General features: G+C 37.2%; 1 protein-coding gene across 2 annotated transcripts in view; it reads left to right on the forward strand.

Moving 5' to 3' along the window:
* Positions 1 to 14,808, forward strand: part of PLPPR5 (phospholipid phosphatase related 5) — a 158,994-nt gene extending 144,186 nt beyond the window's left edge. For both annotated transcript variants that reach the window (XM_042873784.1, XM_042873785.1), the window contains exons 7-9: positions 4,497 to 4,673; positions 6,643 to 6,762; positions 14,392 to 14,808. In XM_042873784.1, the coding sequence (XP_042729718.1) occupies positions 4,497 to 4,673; positions 6,643 to 6,762; positions 14,392 to 14,424 (330 nt within the window). In that variant the 3' untranslated portion in view covers positions 14,425 to 14,808. The remainder of the gene's footprint in view (positions 1 to 4,496; positions 4,674 to 6,642; positions 6,763 to 14,391) is intronic.
* The last annotated feature ends 946 nt before the right edge of the window (positions 14,809 to 15,754 follow it).

Raw genomic sequence — 15,754 nt, forward strand, 5'->3', positions numbered from 1 at the left:
TGGATGATTAGAGATACATTTTGAATTTATGAAATTGTGTATATATTTGCATGAATGGTTTTGTTTGTCTTTTCCCCAATAACCAACACTCAGAAATGAGAAGTCATGAGTCTTTCTACTGGTAGGATTTCAAAGTGATCTGTGAAGATGTAGTCAATCTATTCCCATGGATTCAATATGAGACTAGTGACTAACAGTTGTCCTTTGATGTTACAAATATAGGGGATTGTTCATTGCTAGCTGTAGTTTAAAATAAATTCTAATTAATCATACAAAACTTTGCATTTTCTTGCTGCGTTGGATAAGAAGAATTGACAGCTGACCTATCTGAAGCACAGCTTTTGAACTTGGTTCTATCAGATACATTTTAGACTTGCTTTAGATTTGTAATGATAGAGGAGAAGGTTTTATGTTTTGATAATTAACATAGTCCTTAGATGTGCAGGCTGCAATTACAACCTCAGGCAGGGCTAGCAAATACAGCTGACAAATAATACCTCCCTATATGCAGAGCTTTTGTTGAGATCTTGATCTTCTGCTTGGCAAGGTTCTATCTTCTAGCATGCTGCTGTATCACCCTTGCTGTTCAGTGTGTTTCTAAGTCACTGGGAAAAGACATCAAGGCATTCTGGGTCACAGTGTTGGTAACATGCCACTGCCTAGTGTCACTCCTTGATCTGGTCTTTGAGTCTTGAGGTTTCATGTAATCTGTGAAGACCTTGTTCTTGAAGCTTCTTTATGGGTCCCACTCAGTGGGTAGGTGACTGTGGTGTGGTGAGTCTCTCTTGATAGGCTTTGAGTGTTGAGATTTGAGAGAATCATCATATAGAATTTGCTTTGTTGTTTTTTTGTTTTTTTGTTTTAATAAGTTAAAGATTAAAGAATTCTTTTGGCTGCTTTTCGAGGATTTTCTTTTCACTGTGTCTCAGTGAGCAAAAGTATCCACTGACACTGATTGTACAGCATATATAATGGTCTTCATCTAATGGATGCATTGATTGCTTCAGATTGGATAGCAAATAAACATTAAAATTTTGTTCCAGAGATTTACCTAAAGACCACTGGAGATTTCTTGTCAGTCAGTTCTTTGTAACAATTCAGTTGCTCAAGATAAGATAATAACCTCTGTAGCCTGAATCAGTTCTTGGTAATAGTTTGATGATCTTACGGTCTTGATACATCAGAGAATCTCTGTCTCCTCCAGTTGTTTCAAGTTGCATCTGTAAAAAACTCTTTGTGGGACAATTTACAGTGAATTCCAGCATTTCTAAAAGTTTTTTTTCCTTTTTCCAATCCACAGTCTTGACTTTGAAACCCAAGTTTGCTTGATGTTATCAATAGTTACTGCAAAACATAGGAAAGAAAAAGGAGAAAGCCTCAAAAGAACAACAAATAAATCATCAGTGAGCATTTTTGGTTGCAGTATGGCTCAAATAAAATGAGAATAGGACTGTTCTTTGCTCTGGTAATAATTTGACCCAATAGTTACTAATCAAGGGACCTGAAGAGCTTTTACAATGTCAGGCAGGATTCTGACTAAAGATTTAACTTGCTTGTAATCTGCAGTCAACTATACCTCCTACTTTTTCATCGTTTTGATCTCTGAATATCTCTTTTCCTGTACCTATGATGAGGAATGTTGAAATCTGTGCACTTCTAAGGTGGAAGGTGTATAAGTTACGACTTATATTTCTTGCTACTAAATTATACAAGCAAAACAAAACTTGGAAATGTATATTTGGAGCTCTGCCTGGGAGGAATCAGTATACAGGCACCAATCTCCTTTCCACTTGCCACTTCATGAGTCATTGTTCTCTGCCCACTAACAGACTGGTTTGTCCCTTTGTCAGTTTCCCCCGACCATCTGCTTCATGGAGGACCAAAACAGCAAGCATGGAGGACATCTTCCTCCCCATACCCTGGGAACTCAGTCTAATGAACCAGATAGGAAAACTAACCTTCCTCCTAGTTGGTGTGTCCAGCCTGATGACTAGCTCCACTCTAACCAAGATGGGACTCCAGGACTTCCTGAATGTGTGCATGTATGTGCATTGCTTTTCCTCTAGAATCAAGAAGAAAACTTATATTACATTTCATTTTCAATGCAGTGCAGAACTTCAACTGAACTGACTGCATTAATATAGTACTTGAGCTGTAAGTTTAAAAATGGATGTCTGTAAGTCCTGACTTGCAGAATTCTGTTTCTTATGCAGAGCTTTTCAAGAGTATAGGCTACATTTTTCCAGAAGTTTTGCTGTACTTCTCTTGATCCTTTAGTGGAATGCTGTCCTTAATATCTCAATGACTGTTCTTTAAAGAAAAAATTAAAAAGTAATCTATGCTGTCAGAACCCTCTGATTATTGTTAATAATGAACTGAACATGGCAATCTTGACTATGTGTATAGGAAGGGACTTGGCACACGGGAGTCTTTGTTAGCAGCAGGAGTTTCTGCAGTTGTTTCTGCTTTCTGAGTGCTTTGTTTAAATAAGGATTTGAAGGATGATCTTGACTCTAAAAAATGGTTCAAAGATTTTTCTGCAGAGTACTCTTCAGTTTAGTTTTGTATTAAAAATGTTGAAGTTTGACTGAAATATTGAAGAATCAATTACTAGTGTTTGCATTGCAATGCATTTTAACTTCATAAAATTTAGCATCTTAGGTGATGACTAGTTGTTATAGATAACTGAGACACATTGCTACTACCTGCCTGAAATAAACTAACAATTTCTTATCAGTTGATTTTTCCTTCTCAGTATTCATTTTGATTTTGCTTACCCTAAAACAGGATTTCATGCAGGATAGCCTACTGCCACTGACAGTCACCTTCACCCAAACAGTATGTCAGACTTGATGATCTTGCTGCCTATTCAAAATGTTTTATTGAGCACCAGATGTTCTAACATATAGCATTAATGAGTGTAATGGTGGTAGTATCTGGAAGGACATTGGCACAGAAAGCTGCTGAGTAACTCAGCATAAGCTGCTCTGTAGCTTGAAAAAAAAAAAAAAAGTGGACTAAAACAGTGGAAGTGAGATTTGAAGTCATCTTGTCAGCATTCCATGTAACTCACTGAGAAGAGTTTGCTAAACTGTAAGGAGCAAAGGTAAAAGCAATGGGAGAGCAATGGGAGAAGTACTGTGTCTTAAATGAGCTAGTAAGAGGACAGGAGAAATATGTGTTGGAAATAAAGAATTAATCTCTCTTTTTAAAACCTTGCTCTGTCTGCACTACTGGAAAGCTGTTCATTACATGAGGTACATTGGTGATGTGTTGCAGTATGCTGCTGTGATTTTAAGTTACCTGGTTACACTGTGATTCTTTCTTTCTGCCATGAATATTTCTTTAGTGTTTTGAACAAAACAGCTGGCAGATGTTCTTTGCAGGCATGCTCTGACCGGTACTTCCTTCATTTCATTTGATTGATTTACTATGAGTGTAGCTAATCCTTCACTAAATTATTGCACTAATGCATAACTTGTTGCTGAGCAAATTCAGGTGAAATTTCAGACAGTACAAAGGGTTGCCTGTTAACCAAGGAGCTACCAGTTAGTGCAGACTCATCTGTTTCACCTTTCAAGCTCAAAATGGTGACACTACAGACTGTGAGTTTCAAGGGAAACCTCACAAAGAAACTTCAGTTCTTCATTTTTTAGAACGATAGTACTTTACCTAAACATGAAGCTTAAGGACTTCAGTGGGTTAGCTGCAGATGCTGTGGAATGTAAATACTAATTTTCCTCAAAAGCCTATTTAGTTGAAGTGCTATTTTTCTGGGTGGAATTTTAAAGCACCCTTAATGTCAATATTGAATATAATCAAGAGAATGGAAGTTCAGAGTTTTGAAATTCATTTCCTCCATTGGCCTGTCAGAGCTTGTGCACCTAACCGTGTGGCAGAAGAGCTGCTGCACCTCCATGCATTGCATTTAATCCAGTAGTACTTGTAGACCATAAGACTGCAAGCAGGGCAGAGGTAGAGATCTCAGTTTCTTGGAGGATGTATAAAAAACTCCTACACTAGGATTGGTTTTGGGTACTGTGGGGAATTGGTACTAAATATCCTCAGCCTCTGAGAAGTATGGGGATGTATTGGTCAAGCACTTGTTGAAAGTGCCACATTTCATTTTTAAAAGCAGATATTGACATCTAGTTCACTTTTCACTACATTTGGTAAGCCTCAAGCTAATCACATGGAGAAGCTACATGTGAGGAGGAAAGATATTTACTAATAAAACTAAGGGTCTGATGTAGCCCCTGTCAGGATAGGGTTTTTTCTATTACTGCCAACACTAGGCAGTGAAAAATTAGTCCCTCTATTTACATCTCTGCATAAATAAATAGCTTGATATGATAGGGTTGTCAAATAAATAAATAAATACAAACCCCAAGATGCATAGTCTATTTAAATCTCTAATATTTCTCTAATATTCTGTTCACCAGTTAGTGGGATGTATTATACATTGGTATTAAACTTGCTTCTTTTCTGATTTTCAGATGTACATCACCAGCACGGTAAAAGCCAGAGGAACAAGGCTTGCAAAACCTGTTCTGTGTTTGGGCCTAATGTGCTTGGCTTTCCTTACTGGAATCAACAGAGTAGCAGAGTATCGAAATCACTGGTCAGATGTAATAGCAGGATTTATAATTGGAATATCTATAGCAGTGTTTTTGGTAAGTGTGTATTTGTCACTTTATTTTTTGAAAAATATCAATATATTAGTTTGTATCTCCTAACCCATGTTGGTAGACTTGACTTTTCAAATGTCCATGAGGTGTTTCTGTTTTGTTTAATTATCAGTTTCCTTAGGTATATTTATGTACACTCAGAAATGTCGAATCCAAAAAAGAATTGATCAGATTATCTATTTTGATTCCCTTATAAACCAGACTGTAGAGGTTCATCCACTAATTTATTTTACATTAAGCCCCACATTAAACAAGTGCATATTTCTTAGAATAATAACTATTAATATTTTAAAGCATTACATGCAGTAGAGGGATGCCTACACTGATCAACGAATGAGTAGCGTTTATTTTCTGGCTTTAAAGTAGCCCCCTCTGATTTATTTATTTATTTATTTTCATAGTAATTCAAGTTTAAATTGAGATTCGATTTTATCCAGTCAAAAATTCTTGTTTAGTCTTCTCATTTTACTGGAGTTGTGTTCCAGTACTGAATCTGTAATCCTAGTTATTAATGACCAGTGTCTGTGTCAGAAGGCTGCCACTAATGTATTAATCACCTTCACCAATAACTTCAGTGTACAACTGCAGCATAATGTAGTCGTTGCTGTTTACTGTCTCTAAGTTTGTCTGCCTGGCAGCTTGTATTAGTACTAAAAATAACTGATTTTTTTCCCTGTGAAAATACTTTTGATATTGATTCTGGGATCTCAAGATCTTAAATCTCAAGCTTGCACAGGGATGGCTGAGGTGGACTTTTTCACTCATCTGATAAATGTGAAGGCAGCTTTAAGTCTCTTTTAAAACACACTTGCTTGTGTTTCCAAACGTTCCTTTCCACACAAGGTGTCCTGGTGTAGTGTTTGGTTGCGTGCTCTTAAGTTTTTTGTATTATGTTTTTGCCCTAAAGTCATGAAAGAAAAGAGAGTAGACGAGAAGTCTGTTCCAGAACTTTTTCTTATATTTTTTGGTGTGTGCTGCATAAACTTCTCTAAGTAGAATGGCATCAAATTTAGTTGTGTTTTAAAGACAATATAATTGGAAAAAACTGCCTTAGTTGAGTGTCTTAATTAGTAGAACCCCCTTCCCCTCCCCAAGCAAAAGAACATTGCATGCCACTTTCCTAAATGCCTGTGTGAGTCTCACTGCTATACTGCTGCTGGCCTGAGCAAGTTTAGTTTAGTTCAAACCTGGGCACAATCCTTGCCTTCTTGTCCTCCCTTTCTTACTCTGCTTGAGAAATTCTTTGCTGGTCAAAACTTACATGGCATTAGCTCTTTCTAGGAGCATAAGATCGTCACATATTTCATACATACCATGGACATCATTCCCTTATAAGGAAAGACTGAGTCCTGGGGCTGTTCAGCCTGCAGAAGAGAAGATTGAGTGGGGATCTTATTAATGCTGATAAATAACAAAAAGATGCAGTCAATTGGATAGGGCCAGGCTCTTTCTGGTGCTGCTTAGTGACAGGACGAGGATAATGGACCCAAACTGAAACAAGTCTTTACTCTGAGGGTGATGGAGCACTGGAACAGGTTGCCTAGAGAGGTTGTGGAGTTTTTTCTTTGGAGATATTCAAAACCCGCCTGGATGCCTACCTGTGTGACCTGCTGTAGGGAACTTGCAGGATGATTTCTAGAGGTCCTGTCCAGCCCCTGATTCTCTGCTTCTGTGGCACTGAAGATGATTAGTATTATATTGTTTAGATTGGATAATGGATTTGCTTTTAGATAAGAGAGCTTTCTTGTGCTTGGACAATGGATGTATAAAAAAACTGCTTGAAAATCTGTTGTTTTGTCATATTAATTGTTTCCTATAAAACATGAACTTCACATTTGTATATTTTTGCTGTAAGCAGTGACTAAAGCTAGTGTCAGTTCCGCCTAATTGTGGGTGTCAGGATCAAAGCTCAGTTGTTCCTTAGCAATTCTGTTTGTCTTCTAATCCCTTCTAGGTTGTTTGCGTGGTAAATAATTTCAGGGGACGTCAGCCAGAACATGAACATTCTCATACGGATAATCTGGCCCAGATGCCCATGATCAGCATACCTCGAGTAGAAAGCCCTTTAGAAAAGGTAATGTCTCACTTTCTTAAAAATGTTATAAAAAAATATGATTTTGTACTTCAGCATGCTAGCAGTAGTCTCTTGGGCATGAGTAACTACTGCCGTGTGATTAAATGTTTTGGTTTTGTTTCTACTAGTAAAAAAAAATGGCTTTGCAAAGATGATGCAAGTGTTAGGCAAGGTTCTGTCTAAATAATACTGAGAGCAAGCAGTCACTGAAAAAAGATAATATCCAAATAAAGAGAACATTTCAGGCATTTTTACCGGAAGTTAGAACTACAAGCAAAGTTTTAAAGCAGTGTTAATTTATGATCGCTTTCCATCATTACTTATTAAAATCTCTTTTGTTATACCCATGCTTGAAGACAGCAAACAATCCTAAACATTTTAGGTTACCAAAAGTGTGTTTCTATGGCATTCTTTTAAATTGGTGTTACTGCTGACATTTTCTCCTACCAATTGTAAGAATAAATGTTTTTAACCACTTCCTAGTCTGTGCTTGTCACTTGAAATGGGCAGAAGTTGTCTTTTACTGAAATTGCTGCCAGCAGTAGGTTTTTTATTTATTTGCTTGGGGGGAAAGATTTCTTTTCAGGATAATCCAACATGTCTTCTTGAACCAAATGTGTCTAAGCTACTTCTACTGATGTTTTGTCACAAGGAGGTCACAGTATCATTTGCTTGAACAAGAACAAGCATTTAGATGATGAATGTGTATCTTCAAAATAATCCATTCAGTAAACTCTCTGTAAAATGTCAGAACAAACAAGATGTCAGTTGGCTTAGGACATACCATATTAATAAGCATGTCTTATTTATGTGGCTTTCCTACAGTAAAAACCGTTTGTGTAGCTCAAAAGCCATCATAGATCAAAAGTGTACATTCTCTGCAAATTCTGCTTATAAGAGCTCTAGTGTTTGGCTGCTGAAATTTATTTTATTTTTATCCTGAGAATTAAAACCTCAGTGTTTCTACCTAATCTGACACTTTCTCATCCATGACAACCTGTTTTCTTTTCCAAATCCTAGGTCCAGGAAAGCTGAAATAATGTGGGGAAAGCAATGGGAGGGAGGCTGCAAAAATAACATTTGTGAACTTGCCAGAACTCTTATTATATGAATGGGAGTCTTTCCTTCTGAACTCTCTTGGCTCCTGTGATAGCGGAGGATAGCTCTTTGCTGTCATGGGACTTCTCACTTAAATCAGGGAGGGAAGTGCCAACAAGGTGTTATAGTTGATGAGATCTTAGTGTATAGATTCATCTTTCCTTCTGTTGCAAAGTCTTTGTTCTCTCCAGACTGAGAAGATGAAATGGGAGGATGAGTATGTGTAGTATTTCAGAAATGCTTTTCTTCTGTTTCCACCTACGGAAAGCTTGAACTGGAATTAGCAAATAATTGATGAAAACTCTGCTCTTATTTGAGTGCTGCAGGTGGTGAGATGTTTATTTGTTTAAATGTCTGGTCTAAAGGTTTGTACAGAAGCCAGAACCTATTAAATAAAAGGCACTAGGAATAATACTTATGTGGAAGTAGAGTCTAAACTGAGCCATCTCAATTAACTGCTGCCACTTCAAGAATTCATAAGTTGGTCTTTGCTTTTTAACTGTATTCTTATTTTTGTTCTTTATTTTCCTCTAGAGAGAGGCGCTGGATGATTTGTGTGCTACTTGTCTTTTACCTACTCTAACCATGTGCAAATTACTTTTTGCTGCTTCTCAGCTGGTGCTGTTCTAGTTATAGAGCCTGAATTCATAAACAGTTCTATTTGGCTTATTTTATATTTGTTTTTCTCTATTCTCAGTCTGAGAGCTTCTGTGCCAATATTAAAAACAGCCTTCATAAATTAGCTACTATTAGCTATATTAATACTATATTAGCCTATCATAAATTAGCTACTAAGAGTTAAGACTAACCAAAGTTAGGGCTGAAGTCACAGGCTAAAACAGTCTTGGGATGAAGCAGAGCTGCTCCTCTCTTACCAGTATTTAAAAATAACAATATGGGCATTTGGGAGTGAGCAATTCAAAGTTGCTGCCCTAAACAGTAACTTCATTAGAAATGCATACCAGATGGGACCTCTCTCTTTGCTATTTTGTTTGAAAATCACTTATAAATGAATAAGCACATGGTCCATCAAACAGACCTGGAAGCACCTCACTTTGTGTTTCAAGGTCTGCTACTCATCTGTTGCAGTGCTGTTTTCCTGCTGAAGAATGAATGTGCTTGGTATGCTCTCTATGCTATCACTGTCTGAGTTCTGGAGGAGGTCGGGAATCATCTGTGAAGTACGCTTAAGCGGAATATGTGTACTTGGAGCATTCTGAATTTTATATTCTGCTGGTTAATGACAAGAGTAGATCGCTGTTTGCATGCCACTTGTTCAATTGCAGTGTGTGCAGATGATTAAGTTGTTCTGCAGAGGTACCCACATCTTATGCACTCAAATAAAACAAAGTTGCAGAGTGTCTCCTGGAAGTACCTTGGCAGAGCTGGCTCAGCAGTGCAGACTTCAGACTTATTACTTTCACCTTAACTACATTCATCCTTAGAATTAATGAAAAGAGTGAAAGCCAAGAAACCTCATCACTCACCCATCTGTTCCTTTTTCTCTTCTGTCTCTGACCTTCATCATCTCTTATAAGGCAATTTGTGTTTCAGTCAGCTGGCACTCTGCTGCAGATGGGAGGCCCACTTGCAACCACAGTCAAGGCAGTCAAGGTTTTTGTTTTTTCTTTCTTTCTTTACTTTTTTTTTTTTTTTTTTCTGTTGCAAGAGTTCCTGGGAAATAAGAATATTCTGGGTGGCACTCAGAAAAGTTTGAAGTTCAACCAATACAGTCACAGACTTTTTTCCTCTTTTGAGGGGGAGTCACACTTATTTCATGCTTGAAGTCACCTGAAATTGGGCAGGATTTACAGAGGGCTGGTACATGTCTTGTAGTGGCTGCTGACCCTGCTAGACTATTTATGGAGATATTGTAGCTTTGAAAAATCAAATACAAAGGAAATATGGAGCATTTGAGGAAGAACTGATGCAGTAGATGAAATAGATTATAGAGGTTTTAGAAGAAAGTGTTGAATTAGGATAGGCACTGTAGTTCATCTCCTATGGGATGTTTTCTATGTCTGATCACCAGGGCTCTGTATCTGCTCAGTATTATTTGCACACTGCTCTGTTTAGCTGTTGAGCAGAATTCATCTCCAGAGCCTCTGCCTGGCATTCCTTTGCATTGTTTCTTCTATTGGCAATGTCCAAGCCATGTCCCCAAATGCAGTTCTTTGTTGCAGTGAGGTTGCTTGTGTTTCAACGGTGGGACTGGCTCTCTAGCTGACTGAGACTGCAAACAGGTAGTTTGCAGTCTTTACCTTCACAGATTGGTCAGCTGTGGTAGTGGTGGTTTAGTTTGCCCTTTTTTTTTTTCTTTTTTTTTCTTTTTTTCCCATTTTTCTGAAGCATGGTTTCAGGTTTTAATGATGGTGAGTATTTGGAATTTCTTTCTTGATGGCTCTCATACCAATAACCAGTAACTGCTAGGGCTAATTGTTTCAGAAGTCTTGTTGAGTTTGACATTTGTTCTGTTGTGTACTGCTTAAGGTAATGGTGGAAATGAAACATTTTAGCAATAGCAAATATAGATATAGACATGCATTTCTCTTAAATTTCTGATTGTGTTTTAAGACTGAGGAAGATTTTTCCCTTCTGTGTTTAAAAACAATGTTTTTTTTCTGTTTACTCCTCCTTGATTTATCATGAGATACAGAGGTCTTCAGCACTGTGGTACTAAGGAGTCTGTCAGTGGTGCACTGTGTGCACAGGATGGCTGATCCCCGAGCCAGGTCCCCGGGCTCTCTGGTGAGGCTGATGCCTTGTCACCAAGCTTGCAGGCTGAATGCAAAACGCAAAGATGTTTTAGGTCATTGTGCTAGGAGAGAACTGGGGAGAAGACTTGTGTCTAATTCTGCTGATCTGAGATATTTTAGTTCAGAAGTATCCAAATACTGTTGTGTTGACATCCACAAGAGTACACAGATTTCCATACCGGTTGTGTTTTAGTATGTGTGTGTGTTTCCAGCACAGCTTGACTAGAGCCCATGTGCTGACATGAGCTTGTGGGCTGATTTTCTGATTTCTGTGGTCATATTGGTTCTCTTTAACAATAGAGTGTGTTAAAGGAGACAATGTTATGCTTCAACACAAAAAGACTCTAAGCAATTTTGTTCCAGTGTTAAACACTTCAATTGGCATTCATGTCCTATTCTTCTGATTCAATCTATTTATATTAGGGGATTATAAAAGAAATTTTTGTTTTTGTTTGCATTTTGGTTTTTTTTGCATTTGTTTTTGAATGCAAACTGTGATCACAATATCTAACTTTCAAATAGAATTGTATTTAAACATAGAAAAAGGAACAATATATTCAGAGTGACCCCTCCAATATGCATGTTGTAGGTGTTAAAGAATCAAAGTGTTAGTAACAACCAAGAAGATCCCTTGCAACAAAGCTCCTTCAAAGCACACCTCATTAGATTCTTCTCCTGGATGTCAGGAATGGACTGTTTAGACCACCTGCACATAAGGCAATAAACGTGTGTGCGAAGGAGCGCACTGAAGTGTTTGTGTCTGGACTTAAACCAGAGGCAGATGCAGTGTGCTGGCAGCGTTCTGTGCAGGTCTGCAATCTTTTAAAAGAGGACCTTCACTTTGAATTCACTGTTTTCTCTAAAAGTGTGACTTGTTCAGCAAAAGCATAAAATATGCTTTACTGAGCAGGAAGATCTTTGCAGTAACTAATCAATAGTTACTTTTTGCCAGAAGTACTACTGTACAATTTTTTGAGTTAATAAACACCATTGTATGAAAGACTATAGGCAATTTTTCAAAATCCTGTTTTTGAAATTGGAAAAATCTTAAAGATGATGACTGTTACAAATATTTATAATTGTATTAATGAGTGCACAACAGGAAAAAAAAAAAAACAGATTAAAAATATTAAATATGTACTATGAAAGTTGCAAACCAGTAAGAAACTCACTATGGGGTTTTTTTTCAATTCTTTAACATTTTAGAATAGCTTGTAAATAGAAATTAATTAAAATCTTAACAGAAGATATACGGATATGGATAATCTTCCCCCAGAAACCTGCACTTAAGGCTTAGCATTTTAGACTTTCATTTTTCTACTAGTGATGTGGGAGCATGGTTATGAAGCATGCTTTGTTTGCAGTGCTGACACCAAGCTCATGCTGTCGGTTTAGAACAAACGATACGAAATCTGACATGTCTGTCTGTGAAACTGTGTTTGCTAAGCAGACCCTCAGCAGGCTCTTCTTCTGAGTGCTGTAGGTTACCACAGAGTTGAGAACCCAATGTCTTGTGCCTGCTTTTTGGCTTGTTTCTTGCACCTGTGTGAATCTTCAGCTGGTGATGGTTAGTATCTCACACTGAAATTTTTCAAAGAAGGATATTTTGTTGGTGTTTTATTTTGTTGTTGGTTTTTTTTTTTGTGTGTGTGTGTGAATTGTCTCAGAAAAGCTTGTTTATGGTTTTGTGTAAGCATATGAAAAGGCACAAATACCCAGACAGTTTCATGAATCAGTATCAGTGATTCTCACCATTAGAAAGTCATTACTTTTGACCTAGTTATGCTTCATCTTGCTTAATCCCTTGGAAATGAATCCACGAGTCTTCACTAGAGTCCAAATCAATTGCTCTCCAACTGGGAGCTTAGCATTTCTCCCTGAGGATTTACTGAGGAATGGGGATTTTTTTTCCTGTGTGATTCTGTGTTCTACATATGCTTCCAAGGATGGTGACCAGCTCATTTTGGAGGTATAGCTGGCAGGAGTGCCACATTCACCTTTATCAAGTAATAGCTACCAAACCCTGGGTTAGTAGCACTTGAAATACTACTTGGTTCTCTGCATCACTGGAAAACGTGTGCCACTTAGAGAAAGGAGTATTGTGTATTAGGAAGTGAAATAATTGATTAGAATAAATAATGACCAAAACACATTTTTTCTTCAATTCCACATTTTTCAACTATTTTGCTTATTAAAAAAAAGAAGAGTAATTTTAGTCTGATCCTGACTTAAGTTGTCAGGATAATTTTCAGATCTAAACAATGAAAAATGCCAAACTTAATAATAGCCTCACTGTAACTCCAGGCTCATTGAGGTTGCCCAGTACATCCTCCTTGCTCTGCTGAAAACAGACCAACAACTGAAATGCTTTGAAATGCTTGTATTTTATTTTCCAATTAGGAAATCTAAATTTGCTTTTATGCTTCAGAATCCAAATCTGTAAACAATGACTAATGGCTAATATTGTTTACTGAAAACATTTTCACAGGAAGTTGCATGCTGATTGTTTTCTTTCCTCACACTTTAAAAAATGTCTGCTAGCTATGGTTTAATTATTGCTGCTTATTTTAAAAAAGAAAAGTTATGTTTTGGAAAAAAAGTACATAGATACATATGGTTTGGTGTTCCTCACCTATTGAGGCTGTCACAAAATGCAGCAAGGACATTGCTAGAGCTAAAATCCTTAGTATACAAAGGAAGAAAAAGAAAAAAAAATGCTCATCCTGTAACCTATACGGCCATGGGAAGGCATGTGGAGGAGAGATTCCTTTCTGTAGTGTGAAAATTGAAGATGCTCATTTTCTTTCCTCCGGCTCTTTGAAGACAGACAAATATCCAGGCAGTTTAAAGAAGAACTAAGAAACAAACTTCTGTGGTGGCCACTGTTTCCCTCCAGCACTTTCTATGGTGTGTGGTAAGGGAGTTGCTGAAGGACTTAGAGCAACTTCCCTTAAGCAAGAAAATGGAGATGCATCCCACTCTCTAGGAGTTACCTAGTCCCTGCCTTCTCTTCAGCTGGCACAGACCTTCTCCATTACATTCGAGTCTCTTCCTCTGAAATGTCAACAGAGGCATTTGCTTAAGTTAGAGCAAGAAAAAGTAGCAGAATTCTCTGGGATTCTGCAGTTTTACTGCATAGAGTTCTGTGTAGTATCCTGAGACATGTTTGTGTTCATAAGGATTGTTCTGGTGAAGGAAACAGGAGGCTAGCATTGCAGGTGAAGAGGACACTAGTGATTCAGAAGAACAAATTTGGAACTCAAGTTCTCAACTGCTGAATGCCATTTAATTGTTCCATGTCACTACTTGCTTCTATGCCATCAAACTCACAGGGAGCAATTCATCTTTTTAAAAATCATACAGCATTAAAATTGTTTTAACACCAAAATAGAATATTATAGTCTGCTAGAAACTGTCAATTTCTAGGCATTTTGCTTTGAACTTGCGAGTAAGAGAGGAATAAAATTACAGCAAGTTCAATTTTTCACATTATTTAAAAAATACATATAAAACTAAAATATTGTTGAACCCTTACATCTTAGTGGTTTCTTCAGTACAGTTACATATACAGTCATCCAGCATTTGACAAGAATTTGCCATGGAATTGAGTGAGAGCACTACAGCGAAACCCAGCTTTATTTACATTTGTCTGCAATACATGGCAGGTTTGAGGCTGTCACTAGCACAGAAGATGCGACAGTTTTCACAGTGGTGACTGATGTCTACATGTGTGGTTTCTGGGTTTTTATTTCTTTGTTTTTCCTTTAACTTGTAGAACCACATCACGGCCTTTGCAGAAGTCACATGATGTTGACGCTGAGGTATATTCACTCCATTGGACTTCATCTCTTTTCACAGCCCACTCACGATAATTGCAGTGTAACAAAATCAAGAAATTTTTAAAGTCCTCTTTCTGACTTGATTTTTACATCGTTAAAATGATACCTACATTTTGAAGATTTCTTAAATATTAGAACATCACTTTACTTTCTAGCAAAAATATTAACTGTTTACTTTTTGATGGAATGGGACGAACTAAGCACTAATTACCTTTATCTGACACTACCCTCTATTTTGGCTTCTTGTTGTTTTTTAATGGTTCGTGTACCTATTCCAGTAGTACTCCATACTTCGATTTGAAATTGATTTTTAAAATCTGCATTTTTAATTCAGCATGAATTTGTTTCCATTTGAGCAGTTTTAGTGTATAAAAACTAGAAAAAATATTACCTTCTGTATGAAAATGCTGTTTGCACATTGTATTACGCTGTATTCCATGTAAGATATCATTCAAACAATGTTATATGTAAAACTGGTGCTTCTGCTTTTGAAGAGAAAAAAAATGCCAATTTTTACTGTAATAAGTATTGTATCATAATTAAAAGTTTATTTATTTGGATATTTTCCTGACATAATTGTAGTTGAATTGTTTGATTTGTAGCTCTTGAATGTCTTGAATGATATATATGTATCTAGGTTAAAGAAATGAAAATTATATAGAAATTTTGATTATTGATATATTCTTTATTACTAACGCTATCCCATGAGAGGTTAAGGGCTCCATTCTTAGCTCAGCATATCTGATGGGAAGCCCTGCTATCACAGATCACTTAAACAAGTTACTGGAGGAGCCCTGCATCATCTCATATTTGTTATACACCCAGATGTTATGCTGGGAGAATGGAGTGCTAAGACAGGAAGAAGGTCACTGATATAGTGAGGAAAAGTGCATGTTTCTGTCCTCCTGTTGGAGCATTTATGAAAAATAAGCAATGGCTGCATTAATTTACTTCAACTGGAGTGACTGAGACAGGCAGAATTTATCTCTAGGAATCCTCTCTATCCCTGTTTCCTTTTCAGGGCCATGTTCTTGCAACAAATCCTCTGTCAGACTCTGCGTTGCTAACAGGATTTTTTCCTTCAAATTCGAATGGTGTTCTTATATTGCTGTTATCACTGTGAAAAATCAAATTGAACCTCCCCTTTAAAAGACAGCCTCACTTGACTATTCATAGTGAAGTATTGTAGATGCTGAAGATACTCTTAACTGCCAGAATGTTTTCCTCTGGCAACCACAGTTGTAACACTAGCACTATAGACAAATTTAAGATAGAGAAGTTCAGTGTGGTCCTTGAAAG

This window comes from Lagopus leucura, unplaced genomic scaffold, assembly GCF_019238085.1.
Source record: "Lagopus leucura isolate 7727_CA_CO unplaced genomic scaffold, USGS_WTPT01 Super-Scaffold_100009, whole genome shotgun sequence".
NCBI classification, from domain to species: Eukaryota; Metazoa; Chordata; class Aves; order Galliformes; family Phasianidae; genus Lagopus; species Lagopus leucura.